General features: G+C 42.5%; 3 protein-coding genes across 5 annotated transcripts in view; 2 read left to right on the forward strand and 1 right to left on the reverse strand.

Moving 5' to 3' along the window:
• Positions 1 to 3,421, forward strand: part of LOC138976251 (sulfotransferase 1A1-like) — a 9,050-nt gene extending 5,629 nt beyond the window's left edge. For both annotated transcript variants that reach the window (XM_070349087.1, XM_070349088.1), the window contains exons 4-6: positions 1,087 to 1,190; positions 1,909 to 2,080; positions 2,737 to 3,421. In XM_070349087.1, the coding sequence (XP_070205188.1) occupies positions 1,087 to 1,190; positions 1,909 to 2,080; positions 2,737 to 2,846 (386 nt within the window). In that variant the 3' untranslated portion in view covers positions 2,847 to 3,421. The remainder of the gene's footprint in view (positions 1 to 1,086; positions 1,191 to 1,908; positions 2,081 to 2,736) is intronic.
• A 962-nt stretch (positions 3,422 to 4,383) lies between these two features.
• Positions 4,384 to 12,077, forward strand: LOC138977436 (sulfotransferase 1A3-like). The gene is made up of 6 exons (XM_070350313.1): positions 4,384 to 4,500; positions 6,197 to 6,430; positions 7,191 to 7,499; positions 8,599 to 8,702; positions 9,363 to 9,534; positions 11,585 to 12,077. The coding sequence occupies exons 2-6, from the start codon at positions 6,241 to 6,243 to the stop codon at positions 11,692 to 11,694; spliced, it is 885 nt and encodes a 294-aa protein (XP_070206414.1). The 5' UTR covers positions 4,384 to 4,500; positions 6,197 to 6,240; the 3' UTR covers positions 11,695 to 12,077.
• Positions 12,078 to 13,076: 999 nt separating this feature from the next.
• Positions 13,077 to 17,500, reverse strand: part of LOC138976252 (sulfotransferase 1A2-like) — a 7,874-nt gene continuing 3,450 nt past the window's right edge. For both annotated transcript variants that reach the window (XM_070349091.1, XM_070349089.1), the window contains exons 3-6: positions 15,946 to 16,263; positions 15,279 to 15,382; positions 13,567 to 13,738; positions 13,077 to 13,220 (exon numbers count right to left, since the gene is read on the reverse strand). In XM_070349091.1, coding sequence (XP_070205192.1) covers positions 13,111 to 13,220; positions 13,567 to 13,738; positions 15,279 to 15,382; positions 15,946 to 16,263 — 704 coding nt within the window. In that variant the 3' untranslated portion in view covers positions 13,077 to 13,110. The remainder of the gene's footprint in view (positions 13,221 to 13,566; positions 13,739 to 15,278; positions 15,383 to 15,945; positions 16,264 to 17,500) is intronic.

Below are 17,500 nucleotides of genomic sequence, written 5' to 3' on the forward strand. Positions count from 1 at the left end.
TACGCCAAAATTCCACGACGATGGTAGAGTTCTGTGTACGTGACATTTAGACTGTATTGCTGGCTAATTTAGTGCGTTGAAAGCAAACTTTGATTCATCTATAAATATCTGACCTCACTTCCTCAAATTCTTCAGATTTATTCAAGTTACGGCCGGATGATCACACGTCAAAGCGCTTCTTCTTCCGGCTTATCTTCTTTTCTATTTTGGTTTGTCGCGTGCACAGGCAGACGCATACGGCATACTTTGCTCATTTCATTCGTCATATAAACTGCTAAAAGTTATTTGCAAGTGGCTTTGGAAAGATCAACTTACGTTGTTCACCAAATGTAGGAGCTTTGTATAGAAGTATTCATTCAAGGTAATTTTACGTTGACATTTGTTTGTTTGTTGTGACACATATTCCGATTTATCTCGACCTTCTAATTGTCAAAAGAAATATCCCCAACATTACAACAACTGGATAATAAAAAGGTATGAATGGAAATCCTTCAAACACCTGATTATGCATCATGACCTAATTACATGCAAGAGCTCCCCCAGTCCTCCAGAGGGCGCACACATTCTGAATCCATGGTTAAAACTATAGGAGCGACCATGAAAGTACATCGTTTTTCTCTTCAAGTCATTTGACCACAACATTCTTGAAACAGAACTGTTTGTTTTAACATTTGGTGTGCATTTGCTTCAATGTATGTAGAATAATAGGATATGGTCCCAAAAAACTTTGCTTTTAGATTGACTTAGTAGGTCTTAGTACAAATTATTAAATGGAAAATAAGCAAAGCGTTGAATCGAAACATGTTAGTTCCCGGATGTCAAGATAATTTCAAAACTATTCATCAGAATGATTTGAACTTTTGCACAACTGTTTTACACATGCTGATAGATGTTTTGTTCTACAGGCTAAGTCTAGGAGAAAAAGATATTCAGATATTCAAACATATATTCTTCGACTTAAAAATGCAAACTACTTTGTTTTTGTGTGTGAGCCATCCTGCTCACTAGAAGGTAGGCCCTATACACCTTTTCTTGTGTGAGCCATCCTGCTCCCTAGAAGGTATAAACCTTTTCTTCCTCTGACAGGTGTTGGAGGTAACTACTTCAGGTATCTCAAAGAAGTCGACACCTTTATCAAGGAGAACCCGCAAGTCCCCGTGTTCAACATGTCTTTCGAGGAAATGAAAGCGGTAAGTAAACCTTTTCGTTACGCGATGACAGTGTTTATCATATGAAATATGATTCGGCTCATCATCTCAGGTCTAGCCAGGCGTTATTCACGCGATAACACCTCCACGTGAACACTTACTAGAAATCAATATCCAAACTTCTGCCTGTGCAGAGTTGGAATCTTTTCTTTTTTCCTTTTTTTTTTTCTTTTTTTTTTTTACGGATGACATAATTGTGCAAATTGACACTAGTGATCACTAGTGGATTTGAAGACATGACTTCGAAATTACTATAGAGAACTGTTGATATAGTGAATTAAGTGACCAAGTGGAGGGTTGGCCTGGCTAATGTCAACTCCTGGCAGGAACAGAGATGGTAGTTGAGCTAAATCGTTTACACGGGACAGACCTTAAAAGGCCAACTTCGGCGCGCGACAGATGTAGCTCTAGATTCTCGTGCTGGCAATGCTAAATTTAGCTCTGTGGCCTTCTCTATAACAAGGTTTGGTCTTCTTGGCCGAGATGCACGAGAAATTTACAAACCGGGTGGGAGACAGCCGCGGTGTTGGATTGGTTGAAATTGAGATGTGTTGTGATTTCAACGAATCAGACCCTGCGGTTTGTTCTCTCCCGTTTGGGTGGCACCCACTTTCGGTTCGTGCATCTCAGCCCTGCATGGTGACAGATTTTTGTCTTTAAACTCCTCGTACATAATTATACAGACGTGTTTCCTGTGCAGAACCCAGAGGACACAGTGCAGAAGCTGGCCAGGTTCCTGGGGGTGGACGCCAGCCCTGAGCTGTGTCAGTCTGTGGCTGAGGCCTGCAGCTTCCACAAACTAAAAGAAGCCGACAAGAGCAAGGACAGACCTCAGTTAATAAAGGATCACAACATGGATATGTACCGCAAAGGTATTACTTTAACACGCTTGTACAGGTGGTTGTTGTACTTTTAAGCGTACACTTTCTACATGTACCTTCTGTCTGTGTGGAACTGTCTCTCTGTCTTTCCGAATGTTTCTCTCTTCTGTATCTGTCTGTCTGTCTGTCTGTCTGTCTGTCTGTCTGTCTGTCTGTCCCCCCTCTCTCTCTCTCCCTCTCTCTCTCTCTCTCTTTCCCTCTCTCCTCCTATCTCTCTCTCTCTCTCTATCCCCCTATTTCTCTCTCTCTCTCTCTCCCCCTATTTCTCTCTCTCTCTCTCCCTCTCTCCCCCTATGTCTCTTTCTCTCTCTCTCTCTCTCTCTCTCTCTCTCTCTCTCTCTCTCTCTCTCTCTCTCTCTCTCTCTCCCCCTCTCTCTCTCTCTCGCGTTCAGGAATAAACGATTATTTGCAAGAAGCGTGTTGGCGTGTCTGTTTTCAGACGAGTACTGTGTTTCTGTTAGCCATAAGTGTGCTTGTGTGTGTGTTTTCAGACGAGTACTGTGTTTCTGTTAGCTATAAGTGTGTTGGTGTGTGTGTTTTCAGACGAGTACTGTGTTTCTGTTAGCTATAAGTGTGTTGGTGTGTGTGTTTTCAGACGAGTACTGTGTTTCTGTTAGCTACAAGTGTGTTGGTGTGTGTGTTTTCAGGTGAGGTGGGGGACTGGAAGAATCATCTGACTGTGGCACAGAGCGAGATGATCGACGCAGCCATGGAACAACTGAAGGGATGTGACTTCAAGATGCGATATACTTTGTAGACCTTATGTCAATTTGAGTGCAGCCTAGTGAACTTTGACTGACCAGGAAAAGAAGTGACTTCCAAAGTTAAAAAAAAACCGAGTGTTTTCTTGGTGTCTATTTAAAATTATTTTTACAAGACGTCTCAGTCTTTCGATCGCAAATTCCAAGATTGTCTACCGAAATATTCATGTGCTAGCATGAAGTTTGCGTTATGTTCGGACAGGCCGGCATTTCTGCAACGTTAAATAAGAAACAAAGAGAAAAAAAATCACCAACAGAAGTCGGTGAGCATCAATGTAGCTTATGAAACATCAGTGTCACCATGCATTATTTGTCAAAGGACGTATGTTTGTGTGAAAGATTCTTTCGTTCCTCACTGAACGTTAAATCATGTTATGATTACTCGCTGAATTATTAATCAAATTGGATCACTGATACGTTGATTCCTCGTTGAACAGCACATATATTGAAGTATGTGTTGATTTGAACAGCCAATCTGTTGAATAATCGCATGTGTTGATTCCTCATTAGGCAATCAATCTGTTGCATCATCTGATGTTTTGATTTCTCATTAAACAGCCAATCTATTGAATTATCTGAAGTGTTGATTCTTCATTAAACTACCCATTTTGTGGAATCATCGAATATTTTGATTCCTCAAGGAACATCCAGTCCGTTGAATCAATTGATGTGTAGACCAGGTACATCTTTTGAACCATCTTATATTTTGATTCCTCATTGAACATTCAGTCTAATTAATCATCTAAACTGTCATTTCTGATTGAAAATTCAGACTAATTGTTGATTTCTCATCTAACCTTGGATGCCCCCCCCCCCCCCCCATCCCACCCCGCCCCCTACCGTTGTGCTCTACCACAATCTGAAAATGTCGCCCATCCCGAAACATCCCTCATCCGTTATTCACCCTACCTTGAACCCTTCTTCACTCCCTGTTAGAGGGCCCAAGTATGCAGGGTGTGTGCGCGCGTCTGTGTGTGTGTGTGTGTGTGTGTGTACGTGTGTGTGTGTGTGTGTGTGTGTGTGTATGTGTCTGTGTGTGTGTCTGTGTGTGTGGCTGTGTGTGTGTGTGTATAGTATTTAGAAATACAAGTTAAGCGTGTACCAAACATGGAGCTATTCATAGCGACCACTACCAGTGTAGGGCACATTTTTATACAGGCCAACGCTCGTGCTCCATAAACTGTAAATGTGCTCCACTTCGGGTGCGTATTTCTTTTGAGCATATTTTGCAGTTTATTGAGCACAAACTTTACCCCCCCCCCCCCCCCCCCCCTTATCATTTGGCAATTCTGACATCGTTCGCCAGTGAAAGTGTTGCACTTTACACGCCTTCTCCTTGCAAGTGCACTTTAACACTGACCTGATTTGTTCGGCTGCGGTGCACTCAAAAAGACGCGTACAGGCGAATCTCACTTCAGGGTGGAATGTGAAAAATGTCACTGCAGTGTGCAGCGCGCAACATTCACCTCAGTTACAGAATGTAATACATTCAAAAAATGTATAATGCAAAGTACACAACTGCTCTGGTCACAACTCTAGCAACACAATCAGCAACAGGAGCGGAGGTGTGCTTATACGTTTCAAGTTCCAGTTGGTGTAGGAGATACAAACTACACACGCACAAGCGCACTGAAAGGGGTCATACAAAAGGTTGAGTGGCACTTTTTTTTTCTACGATTTTCATTGTCATGTAGGGTTTTGCCGTGATAAGGACACACACACACACACACACACACACACACACACACACACACACACACACACACACACACACACACACATGCATACACACAAACACACACACACACACCGAGTCACACACACACCCTCACACACCGAGTCACACACACACCCACACACACCAACACACACACACACACACACACCAACACACACACACTCAGAGTCACAAACACAAAGACACACACACACACACACACACACACACACACACACACACACACACACACAACCACCACTTGTTAACGACGTGGATAAAAAAAAAGCAAACTGTCAGGCTTGTCATAATCAGTACTCGTACTGTCATTTTTTCTTTGTTCGTGTTTTTTTTAATGTTTCAGGTAAACGTCATCAGTGAAGCGGAGTTTTACATTTATAACGGGCAGGTGTTGAATAAACAAGTTCCTAGTTTATTACTGGAGCTCTAAAAGTTATTGAATAGGAGCTGATCTTAGCAAGGCCTAATTCTCCTAATGTAGAAATGTAGGTCAGTGTCCAATAGATAAGTAGAGAATACTTAGTCTACATGGCTTGCTGTGTCGTACCAGATTTACACGAGTTTTTTTTTAAAATATTGAACTGCGAGCGAAAGCGAGCTGTTCACTATTTGAAAAGCAACGAGTGTAAATCTGGTACGACACAGCAAGCCATGTAGTATTCTGTTTATCCTACATACTGTACTTACGTGTATTTTACTGAAAATGTCTTGCAGTCGAGGCAGCTAAATTGAAGACGCTTGTTTTGGAACCTCGATCTCTTCTAAAGCCTCGTGCAATCTATTACGTCAAAGCAAAGAAACGTCACTCTGAAAGTGTGGCGTGACGTGTTAGTTCTAAAGATTCATCGAGGGTAATTAGCGAGCGCAATTTTTGTTTCTATAATGACGTTTGTCTCGGTGACTTTGGCATCATAAGCAGTGGAAAAACAGGTCCCTGCCAGACTTGCTTGACATGACCTCATTTACATGATATACACACGTGTGATTTGAACGATTATTATCTCACGGGTGTCTCTCTCACGTATGTAGGATAAACTTTTAAAATGTATACAAGAGGCAAAGCCTACTAGGCTCACGTTCAAAAACAATAATCCTTCAACCAGTTTCATCTCCAGTGTAACTCGCGTTCGATAAGAATTCGCCTGACTCTAAAGGATCGGAATTGATGTTTGATGGTCTCGAATTAAAAATAACTTTTTTTCCGCACCTCAAATCTAATTTTAACACTTTGTCAGCTAGTCAAAGCCGGCACCCTATATAGGTATTCTTGGTTTGTGATATCACCATTCCAAAGCCAATGCAAACTGATCCATGGAACTGTTCGGGCAATTTGAGACAGTAAAAAAATAATACAAAAAAAACAAGAAAGGTAAGTTGTTGGAACGTTTGTTATTGACAAAAATACGTTACAGTCACAAATATATCGACCCAGCGGTCTTTTAAGTGCACAGACAAACAATTACGGTAGTTGCAAAAAACTTATCTTGATGTAATTTTCTACCGCCTGCCACGAAGCCGCAAGCGAATTTTTGAATCTGAGACAGTGTTTTGTTTATATATATTTTCTTTAACAAGAGGTTCTATATTATTTGCTTTTTTTTTTTAAAGTTTAAATAAAAACAGAAAATCTTGCCACAACGGACAATAACGGTATGGCACAAAACGGGACAGCGGAAGCACCACACGGCAGGCCGAAGGAAAGTCTACCGACGGTGGAAGTGGAAGGGTGGGTGTTCCCAAAAGTGTTCGAAAACACTCGACCAATGAAAGAACACATTGCTCACATCCGGGTCATGCAGATGCGGGATGATGACGTCATCCTTTGCGCCTATCAAAAGTCAGGTCAGGAGAAAATACTTTCTTGTTTTTTTTGTTATTTGTTTATTTGTTTATTTGTGTGTGTGTGTGTGTGTGTGTGTGTGTGTGTGTGTGTGTGTGTGTGTGTGTGTGTGTGTGTGTGTGTGTTTTAATTGTTATGTAATTTGTTTGTTTTCCCTTTTTTCTCCCCCCCCCCTTAAAAAAAAGTGTAACGTACTGGGTCTTCAATTTTTGCAATTTAATTTGAAATGCCGAGTAACAGACTAAATCTTGACAACTGGTTCAGTTGAAGTTATAGACTCTACGTCCGTAAGATGAGGAGCGTAAAAAAGACGAAAGAAGTAAAAGTGGAAATATGGCGTATATACGCACAAGAAAGTGCCAGGAGCAATTTGTCAACCCAACCCAGCAACAACAGAACACCCCAGCTAAGTCCAGCTCGTAGACTGAGCGATCCGAAATTCTTTCGTAATTCCACCTTCTGCTATTTTTCCCGTTTCTTTCTCTCTCGCCTCACCCACATTTCGAAATCATCATTTAAGTTTTAAACTACAAAAGCATTACGTCATTTACTCTTATATTAGATCTTGCCATATAAACAAGTACAGACAGAATATATAATTCGCATTTATGTCAATAGGGATTTTACTATGCAGAAGTGTCTACATTCAAAATGTTCTTAAAGACAAAAATGTGATGAATCAAGCTGTTGGTATTTAAAAAACCCACCTGTATAGATATTTTATACATGCCTTAACCATTTTGTACCACCTCCGTCAAACAGGCACTCACTGGCTGTGGGAGGTAGGCTCCATGCTGCTGACAGGCAAGGCGGAGTACGAAAAACGAACCAAAGAACACGTCATGATGGACTCTAGTGACGTAGACATGGACGTACTGCCGTCACCAAGATTCATCAACACTCACCTCCCAATCAGCATGCTGCCGAACCAGGTCAAGGACGGCAAGGTCAAGGTCATCCACGTGTACCGCAATCCCAAGGACGTTCTGGTGTCCATGTATCATCAGATCATCCAGATCGAGCCCTACCAGCCCATGGACATTGTTCATGGGAAGTTCATGTCGGAAAAATGTGAGTGCCAAATGTTAGCATTTGTTGTTGTTTGGCGCTCATTTAAGGTCGAATCAGAAAAATATGAGTGCCTAATGTTAGCTTTGTTGTAGTTTGGCGCTCATTTAAGGTTTAGTCCGAAAAATGTGAGTGCCAAATGTTAGCTTTTGTTGTTGTTTGGCGCTCATTTAAGGTCGAGTCAGACATGAGTCATCGTGTGTTAATGTTCGCGTGCTTGTCGTGTTTGAAAACGCTAGGGGGTTGTCATTACTCGATTTTCATCTCATTGTGGCTTTAGCTTTTTTCTTGTTCTACCTGTTAATTTGTGAAATGCTCTGATTCGTTGCCTAACGCCTCGTCAACATCTGCTATTCATAAGCAGACTTGCCAGCCTTCTCCTTCACCCTCTTTCACGTTTTTTACTTACACATGTGCACAGACCCAAGCATTTCTTGTTATCCTTCTTTCGTTGTGGTATTACATCAAACGGTCCTTTCATCTCATGTGTATGTTAACCGCTGTTGAAAAAGGTATCTGACTGACTAGTTAGTTTTTAAGTCCTCTTGGGACCTTCTTCTTCTTCTTCTTCTTCTGCGTTCGTGGGCTGAAACTCCCACGTGTATGACCGTTTTTACCCCGCCATTTAGGCAGCCATACGCCGCTTTCAGAGGAAGCATGCTGGGTATTTTCGTGTTTCTATAACCCACCGAACTCTGACATGGATTACAGGATCTTTTCCGTGCGCACTTGGTCTTGTGCTTGCGTGTACACACGAAGGGGGATAAGCCACTAAGCAGGTCTGCACATAAGTTGACCTGGGAGATCGAAAAAATCTCCACACTTAACCCACCAGGCCGCGGCCGGGATTTGAACCCTCGACCTTCCGATTAAGAGGCCGACGTCTTACCACCCCGCCACAGCGCCCGTCCTCTTGGGACCAATTGGCCTATCTTGGGATTGGTAGAGTTAATATGCTGTGGGGGTGCAAAACTCTGGACAGACATGCAAACCAAGAACACAAACGATCGTGTTATAGATCTGGGAAGCTTTTGTTGCGGTATTTAAAGGGTATCTGTTCGTGTACTTTGAAGAGGCAGCCATCGTTTGCTCTTCCCGACAGGTATGGGTGGTAACTACTTCAAGTATCTGCTAGAAATGGACACCTTTATCAAGGGGAATCCTCAAGTCCCCGTGTTCAACGTGTCTTTCGAGGAAATGAAAGCGGTAAGTAGAATTTTCAATGGTCGAGATGTCAATCAATCAATCAATATGAGGCTTATATCGCGCGTATTCCGTGGATACAGTTCTAAGCGCAGGGATTTGTTTTTTTTTATTTTTATTTTATGCAATTTATATCGCGCACATATTCAAGGCGCAGGGATTTATTTATGCCGTGTGAGATGGATTTTTTGTTTTTTTGATTTTTGGTCAACCCAACCCAGCAACCCAGTGTTAAAGGTACATTCTTTCCCTGGCTCATCGTCTCAGATCTGACCAGGCTTTTACACGGGATAAGACCATCCCGCGATTTCGTCACATACCAAAAATAAACAGCCTTGGTGCTCTTTGTGCGTAGTGGGGATTTGTGATGAATTCATTTCCTAAAAGCTACCAGTGGGTGTTTTTTTTGAAGAAGATAGTTATTGACACAAACTCAACTCACCACAGCAAGCTACCAAGTGGAGGGATGGTCATATCCCTTGTGAACAACTTCCCAGATCTGAGCTGGTGAGCTAACACACACACAAACACACACACACACACACACACACACACACACACACAAACACACACACACACCCACCCACACACACACAATCACCCCCCCCCACACACACACACACCACCTCAACAGCTCCCTGTAGAAACGTGTTTCCCGTGCAGAACCCAGAGGACACAGTGCAGAAGCTGGCCAGGTTCCTGGGGGTGGACGCCAGCCCTGAGCTGTGTCAGTCTGTGGCTGAGGCCTGCACATTCCACAGACTGAAAGAAGCCGACAAGGGCAAGGACGGACCTCAGTTCATGAAAGACTTCAACATCAACTTTTATCGGAAAGGTATGAGGCATGCAGACCCAATGCGTTGTACGCGAATTTCTCTCTCTCTCTCTCTCTCTCTCTCTCTCTCTCTCTCTCTCTCTCTCTCTCTCTCTCTCTCTCTCTCTCTCTCTCTCTCTCTCTCTCTCCCATCTCTCTGTCTCTGTCTCTATTTCTTTATCATCTCTCTCTCTTTATATCTTATCATCTCGCTCTCTTCATCTCTTTATCATATCTCTCTCTCTCTCTCTCTTTATCATCTCTCTCTCTCTCTCTCTCTCTCTCTCTCTCTCTCTTTATTATCTCTCTCTCTCTCTTTATCATCTCTCTCTCTTTATCCATTTATACTCTCTCTCTCTCTCTCTCTCTCTCTCTCTCCTTATCCATTTATACTCTCTCTATCTCTTTATCATATCTCTCTCTCTTTATCCTCTCTCTCTCTCTCTCTCCTTATCCATTTATACTCTCTCTCTCTCTTTATCATCTCTCTCTCTCTCTCTTTATCATCTCTTTCTCTCTCTCTCTCTCCTTATCCATTTATACTCTCTCTATCTCTTTATCATCTCTTTCTCTCTCTTTATTATCTCTCTCTCTCTCTTTATCCTCTCTCTCTCTTTATCCATTTATACTCTATCTCTTTATCATATCTCTCTCTATTTATCATCTATCTCTCGCTCTTTATCATCTCTCTCTCACTCTTTATCCTTTCTCTCTTTATCTCTCTCAACCTCTCTCTCTCTCTCTGTTACGTTTTGCTGTTAACAGTCTGCTCCGGGAAAGCAGACTACTGCCACAGAACACATAAAGACAAAGCAGGATTTTCCCGCCGATTGTTTTGTGTTGTTCTTCTATTTGTCTCAGGTAAAAAAAAAAACAAAAAAACTTGTGTCAAGAAGATCGCCTGAATACACGAGTTGCGAAAATACTTATGTCGGGTTTGTATTGGTTGTGAACAAGTAAATACCCTTGCTTTTACTAGGACAAACAATTCACGAGCCAATCACAAGCGAGAGGTTTGTCTGAAACACGGGGACAAGGAGCACGTGTAGATGTATTTGTCCCTACAACAAAGGGTTTGTTTGTTTGTTTGTTTGTTTGCTTAACGCCCAGCCGACCACGAAGGGTGATATCAGGGCGGTGCTGCTTTGACATTTAACGTGCGCCACACACAAGACAGAAGTCGCAGCACAGGCTTCATGTCCCACCCAGTCACATTATTTTAACACCGGACCAACCAGTCCTAGCACAACCCCATAATGCCAGACGCCAGGCGGAGCTGCCACTAGATTGCCAATTTTAAAGTCTTAGGTATGACCCGGCCGGGGTTCGAACCCACGACCTCCCGCTCACTGGGCGGACGCCTTACCACTAGGCCAACCGTGTTGCGGTATAACAAAGGGTGGTCACTCTCCCACAACCCATACAAACCCGGCAGAGTTATTTTCAGAATTCGTCTAATTTCTTGTAAGTTAGGACAAGCACAAGGTTGTTGTTCTTCTTCTTCTGCGTTCGTGGGCTGAAACTCCCACGTACACTCGTGTGGAATTTTACGTGTATGACCGTTTTGTTACCCCGCCATTTAGGCAGCCATACGCCGCTTTCGGAGGAAGCATGCTGGGTATTTTCGTGTTTCTATAACCCACCGAACTCTGACATGGATTACAGGATCTTTTTCGTGCGCACTTGGTCTTGTGCTTGCGTGTACACACGGGGGTGTTTGGACACCGAGGAGAGTCTGCACACAAAGTTGACTCTGAGAAATAAATCTCTCGCCGAACGTGGGGACGAACTCACGCTGACAGCGGCCAACTGGATACAAATCCAGCGCGCTACCGACTGAGCTACATCCCCGCCCCTACAAGGTTGTTCAAATCACATGCATGTCTGTTGATGAGGAACAGAGCCTGTGTGTGACTTGATCACAACTGTGTTTAAAAAAATTGAAAGATTGAAAGAGTGTTTCGGACTGACACTGAGGGTGAATAAAAAAAATGCGTCTTCTTACAGGCGTGCGGTCCAGGATTTTGCGATAGTTTGCTGTATACAAGTGTGTTGGTGTGTGTGTTTTCAGGTCAGGTGGGGGACTGGAAGAATCACCTGACCGTGGCACAGAGCGAGATGATCGACGCAGCCATGGAACAACTGAAGGGATGTGACTACAAGATGCGTTATACTGTGTAGACCTCAAACAGATACAATCTGAAAAGACATTTTGGACAAGTTTTTTTGGTAAAAGGACACTCACTGTACTGTAATTTTATGATTCACTCAAAAGTTTTCTGTAAATATGCTAATTTGTGAAGTTAAAATAAATAGGACGATTATGCAGACTCTTCTGCCAGATAGTCCCGATTGTGCTCATGACTTTTTTAATCAGTGCTATGCGTACTCTACAGTTTCTATATTTATTGTAGGTATCGATAACATAAGCATAGGAAAACCAGGCGAATTGGACCCCCCGCGGGTTAGGGGGAGTCCCATATTGGTTGGGACGAGAAAGAATTTACCCGATGCTAACCAGCATGTCGTAAGAGGCGACTAACAGGTTCTGTTTCTCCTTTTACGCTTGTATAGAATATAGTTAATGTTTGTAAAGATTTTAGTCAAGCAGTATGTAAGAAATGTTTAGTCCTTTGTACTGGAAACTTGCATTCTCCCAGTAAGGTCATATACTGTACTACATGTACGTTGCAAGCCCCTGAAGCAATTTTTTTATTAGTGCTTTTGTGAACAAGAAACACTTAACAAGTGGCTCTATCCCATCTCCCCCCTTTCCCCTATCCCATCTCCCCCCTTCCCCCGTCGCGATATAACCTTGAATGGTTGAAAACGACGTTACACTCCAAATAAAGAAAGAAAGGTGCGAATTGAAAATCAACTCTATCCAGCGAATGCGAATACAGGTTTGACATAGTTGCTGATTTATTTTGCTGCAGTTAAGGAGTTAGCGAGTTATAAATGTGTTAGCGAGTTATAAATGTGTTTGATCATTTTCTGTTTGCATGTCCGGTGTAAAACCTCGTTCTGACCCCCACCTGGAAGAATCGTCCGGGGGACAGTTTGTGTTACTAAAGCGGGAAGGAGGATTTTGGGTGGGATAAGGAACAAATGTTAGGGGAGAATAGGGGAAGCATATGAGGCGGGATAGTTATCAATATCTTATCCGGAGCCTCGAGAAGACGACTGCATACGCACATAAGTTAGGAGGTGGTCTGTACTAATTATGTGGCTGAAAACAACAAAAATAACAATAACTCAACAAATACAACAACAACAACAACAACAACAACAACAACAACAACACGGTGATTTTCTCCGCAAACGAAAACCGAGAGAGTGATCAGAGAGAAGAGAAGAGGAGATAACACATAATGAGACATTGATATTGTAAAAAACATATTTCTTCTGTTCAACATTTCTCTTGAGAGTAATCGCTAAAGATAAACAATGAACTCATTACTTCACAATCACTTGTAAGTTGGAACAATCATAACTTGATGTTTCGACACATGCTGGACATACGGTAAGAATAATACAACACTCTAACTAGTTATTTTCAAACAAGCAGTAAAATCGTTCTATTCATGTACATAGTGTCTACAAAGTAAAACTGATATTGTAATCACATCTCTTCAGTTGTTCCATGGCTGCGTCGATCATCTCGCTCTGTGCCACCGTCAGATGATTCTTCCAGTCCCCCACCTGGCCTGAAACACACACACAACAGAACACTTGTAGCTAACAGACACACAGTCCTGGTCTAAAAACAGGAACACCAACACACTTGTAGCAAGCAGACACACACCACCTGGTCTGAAAACACACACACCAACACACTTGTAGCAAACAGAGAGAGAGAGAGAGAGAGAGAGAGACACACACACACACACACACACACACACACACACACACACACACACACACACAGACAGACAGACAGAGAAACAGACAGAAACAGTGGCAGACAGACAGACAGACAGACAGACACACGGCCCCGACAGGCAAAGTCGTACATTTCATAGGACAACAGTCAAATATAAACAAGAGTCCAACCTTTGCGATACATCTCCAACTTGTGATCCTTCATGAACTGAGGTCCGTCCTTGCTCTTGTTGGCTTCTTTCAGATTCTTGAAGCTGCAGGCCTCAGCCACAGATATACACAGCTTAGGGCTGGCGTCCACCCCCAGGAATCTGGCCAAATTCTGCACCATGCCAACTTGATTCTGCACGGGAAACACGTCTCTACAGGAAGCTGTTCTGATTTTTTCGATTATTTTTTCTCTCAAGTGACACTTAGCTTTTGCGATTTTTTTGATTTGTTGGGGTGGCTGTGTTTTGCGTATCTCTTTGGTCGATACAGGGGGTGTATGCAGTGACCTTGCTAGGCATCCTCAAAAGCAATACTCTCCGACATTTAAAGAACCTGCATTTTTCACACGTTCTCGTCACAACGTCTGTTGGCTAAATAGACGATGTTCGGAAATAACTCTGTCGCGTTTTTATGGGTTGTGAAAGAGTGATTACCCTTGCTTTTACCCCCCGCGGATTAGGGGGAAGAATTTACCCGATGCTCCCCAGCATGTCGTAAGAGGCGACTAACGGATTCTGTTTCTCCTTTTACCCTTGTTAAGTGTTTCTTGTATAGAATATATTCAATTTTTTTGGTAAAGATTTTAGTCAAGCAGTATGTAAGAAATGTTAAGTCCTTTGTACTGGAAACTTGCATTCTCCCAGTAAGGTAATATATTGTACTACGTTGCAAGCCCCTGGAGCAAATTTTTTATTAGTGCTTTTGTGAACAAGAAACAATTGACAAGTGGCTCTATTCCATCTCCCCCCTTTCCCCGTCGCGATATAACCTTCGTGGTTGAAAACGACGTTAAACACCAAATAAAGAAAAAAAACCCTTGTTTTTAGTGACACAAATAACCCACGCGTGTTTCAGACACCCCTGGCTTGTGACTGGCCAATAATTAATGTCACGGGGGAAAGTTAGGGGGCCCGGTAGTTCAGTTGGTAGAGCATTGGACTTCTGATCGTAAGGTCGCAGGTTCGAATCCGGGTCGGGATGGACACGGATCAACTTTATGTGCAGACCCAGAGGCGGAAGCCATGTCCCAACCCCGTGTCACCACAATGGCACGTAAAAGATCTTGGTCATTCTGCCATAAGTGCAGATGGCTGATACCACCTATACACGCATACATTTGTGTATCTCATCAAAAGGGTGTACAACTCGAATTATCACATAACCCATAATTATCTTGTCCAACCCTTTCACTGCCAGATGTAATAACACAAAATCGGGTCACCAGTTATATTCAGTCATGAGAATGAGGTATCCTACTAAGCCATTGGCTAGTATTTGTGTGTCAGCAGTGACGCAGCATTTCTGGAAAATTCCTGAACGGAGAAGACGGTTTTACCCGTCCTAAGGCGCTGCGGATGCACAGGCACAGGACGGGTATACCCGTCTTAAGGCAGTCAAGGGGGCAAAATATTTAGCCTGTAGGACATAAAGCATTCTCTCTTTCCTTTGTATTTTTCCGTCGTGACATTATAGGCCAACCACTAGCGAGAGGGTGATTTATTTCCGGAAATCGTCTATTATCCTAATTTTCAGACTCTTTTACTTTTTATCGCACTTTTAGGTTTAATTCCGAACGATAGCAGAAAATATATGACCGTTTAAACGGGTTATTTTTCGATTTCATAAATCACACGATTAAGACTGTCACCACATAAATCAAAAGGATGACATACTCTTTTCATTTGCTCGAAAGACATGTTGAAGACGGGAACTTGAGGGTTCTCCTTGATAAAGGTGTCCACTTCTCTCAGGTACTTGAAGTAGTTACCACCAATGCCTGTGCGTCAGAGTAAAAAAATGTTTTTAACCGCACAGCACATTTAATAAGAACTGTCAGCAGTTTACATCATGCACAAGCTGTACACAAGATGAGACTACTCTGTGAGTAGACATATTCACTCTGTAACAAGAAAAAATAGCGCCTCAGCCTGTGTTCTTCCCCAGCTTGATACACTTAAAGAATTAGAATAAGAAGAATAAGACAGCCTTGGAATTATAAATCCTAGTGTAGACACTAATTAACCACTTAACATAATCGAACCAATTAATGACGTCCGATACCGATACATGCACAGCCTGGCGGGGACCTTACGAGTCATTTTCTTCTGCTCATATGACGAAGTTACCGAGACTTCTTTTTCGAAAATCTTTGTCAGTTCCTGGGAGAAGTGACAGATTGTTTTACGTGACGTCATGTCTCGCATTATGACTTTTTTCCCTCACATAGCTATGTCACTTTTTCAAGAAGAGAAAATTTGACTTGTTTTGTCGCTGTAGTTTGTCATTAACCACACCAACACTTAACTCTACTACCAGTATACGCCTCAAACTAGTACTCACATTTTTCTGACATGAACATCCCAAGTATCATTTCGAGGGTCATGTCCTTGCAAGGCGGGATCTGGATGATCTGATGATACATGGACACCAGAACGTCCTTGGGATTGCGGTACACGTGGATGACCTTCACCTTGCCGTCCTTGACCTGGTTTGGCAGCATGCTGGTTGGGAGATGAGTGTTGAGTAACCTTGGCGACGGCAGTGAATCCATATCTTCCACGTCACAGGCCTCCATCATGACGTGTTCTTTTGTTCGTTTTTCGTACTCCGCCTTGCCCGTCAGCAGCATGGAGCCCACCTCCCACAGCCAGTGCGTGCCTGTATGTCACGGGTGGTACAGTGGTAAAGATATTATATACCTGGCTGATGTTGTACCAGTCCAGAAACTACGAATGATACATTATTGAACTGTGGCTTCAGTATTGTGTGTGAAAGCTAGCTTACTGTGGACATGTTCATGTGCACGCATTAACACAACGTAAATGAACTAAGGTCATCTTCCGTCGAAAGCCGTAGCTTTGGAATTCTGAACTGTAAGTTCTTTTTCTGTCTCATTATTGTTTGCAAGTGCGTCCCATGCAATGACGTACTAGAACGACGTTCTAGTGAATATTTTCATTCGTCTTTGATAATCGTTCCAATAACTAACCTTTCTTGTGTTTGTTTTTTATTTCTTGGTAACTTAAAGTTTGTTTTGAAGCCAGTAAAGTAATGTAGTTGGCAGTTTGGATGGAGCGAGGGAGGAGGGTGGGCGGATGATCTGCTCTTATAACATTTATTATAATTTGAATACCCCTTATCTTTTTCTTGTCTCCTCATCGTTTCCCCCTTTATTTCGGGATATTTGACGGATGAACAATATAGTGTAGTATCGATACAATCTGAAATGTCCAATCTTCACAACTTGAGGCTAGTCTGGTTTACAAGACATAAATCATAAACCAAATTAACCTTTTAAGAAAGCTATTTATAGATTCACCTACTTGGTCATTACCACTGCATTTTTTGGTCAGTCTCCTGTGCGTGTTGATTGTGACTCTAATAGTTTGTTTGTTTATTTGTTGCTTAACGTCCAGCCGACTACGCAGAGCCATATCAGGACGAGGAAGGGGGGGATGAAGGGGGCCACTTGTCAAGCGATTCCTGTTTACAAATGCACTAACCCATTACTTGTGTCCCAGCAGGCTTTAGTAAAACTAAATTAATACCTACTGGAAGATTACCAGTTTCCAGTATGTTAAAATAGGCTTAACCTATCTACTGCTGGACTTACATCAGAACACTAACAGATTAAACTATACATGAATCGCGAGACAAGCGACAAGAGAAGAGATTTTTGGAAAAAATACAGGTGAATGAGCAAGAAGGCAGAAAAAAGAAAAGAATTCATGAAGAAAAAGAGAGCATGACAGGAAAGAGGAACCAAAAATCTACCTAACAGCAAACTAGAAAGCTCCTGCGGTTCCAAAAACAGGAGGGGCCTTTAATTTCATAACCGCAGTGCCCCACTGCGGGGTGTGACCCTGATAGTGATTTCACGATTTGAAATACGATT

The sequence above is a fragment of the Littorina saxatilis genome, linkage group LG9, assembly GCF_037325665.1.
Source record: "Littorina saxatilis isolate snail1 linkage group LG9, US_GU_Lsax_2.0, whole genome shotgun sequence".
Lineage (NCBI taxonomy): Eukaryota > Metazoa > Mollusca > Gastropoda > Littorinimorpha > Littorinidae > Littorina > Littorina saxatilis.

What these genes read in the sequence shown, in the direction of transcription:
- LOC138977436 (XM_070350313.1), top strand. Translation starts at nt 6,241, where the DNA reads ATGGCACAAAACGGGACAGCGGAAGCACCACACGGCAGGCCGAAGGAA. An exon ending in CTTTCGAGGAAATGAAAGCG is followed by an intron (nt 8,703 to 9,362) that starts GTAAGTAGAATT and finishes TTTCCCGTGCAG; the next exon opens with AACCCAGAGGACACAGTGCA. An exon ending in CATCAACTTTTATCGGAAAG is followed by an intron (nt 9,535 to 11,584) that starts GTATGAGGCATG and finishes GTGTGTTTTCAG; the next exon opens with GTCAGGTGGGGGACTGGAAG.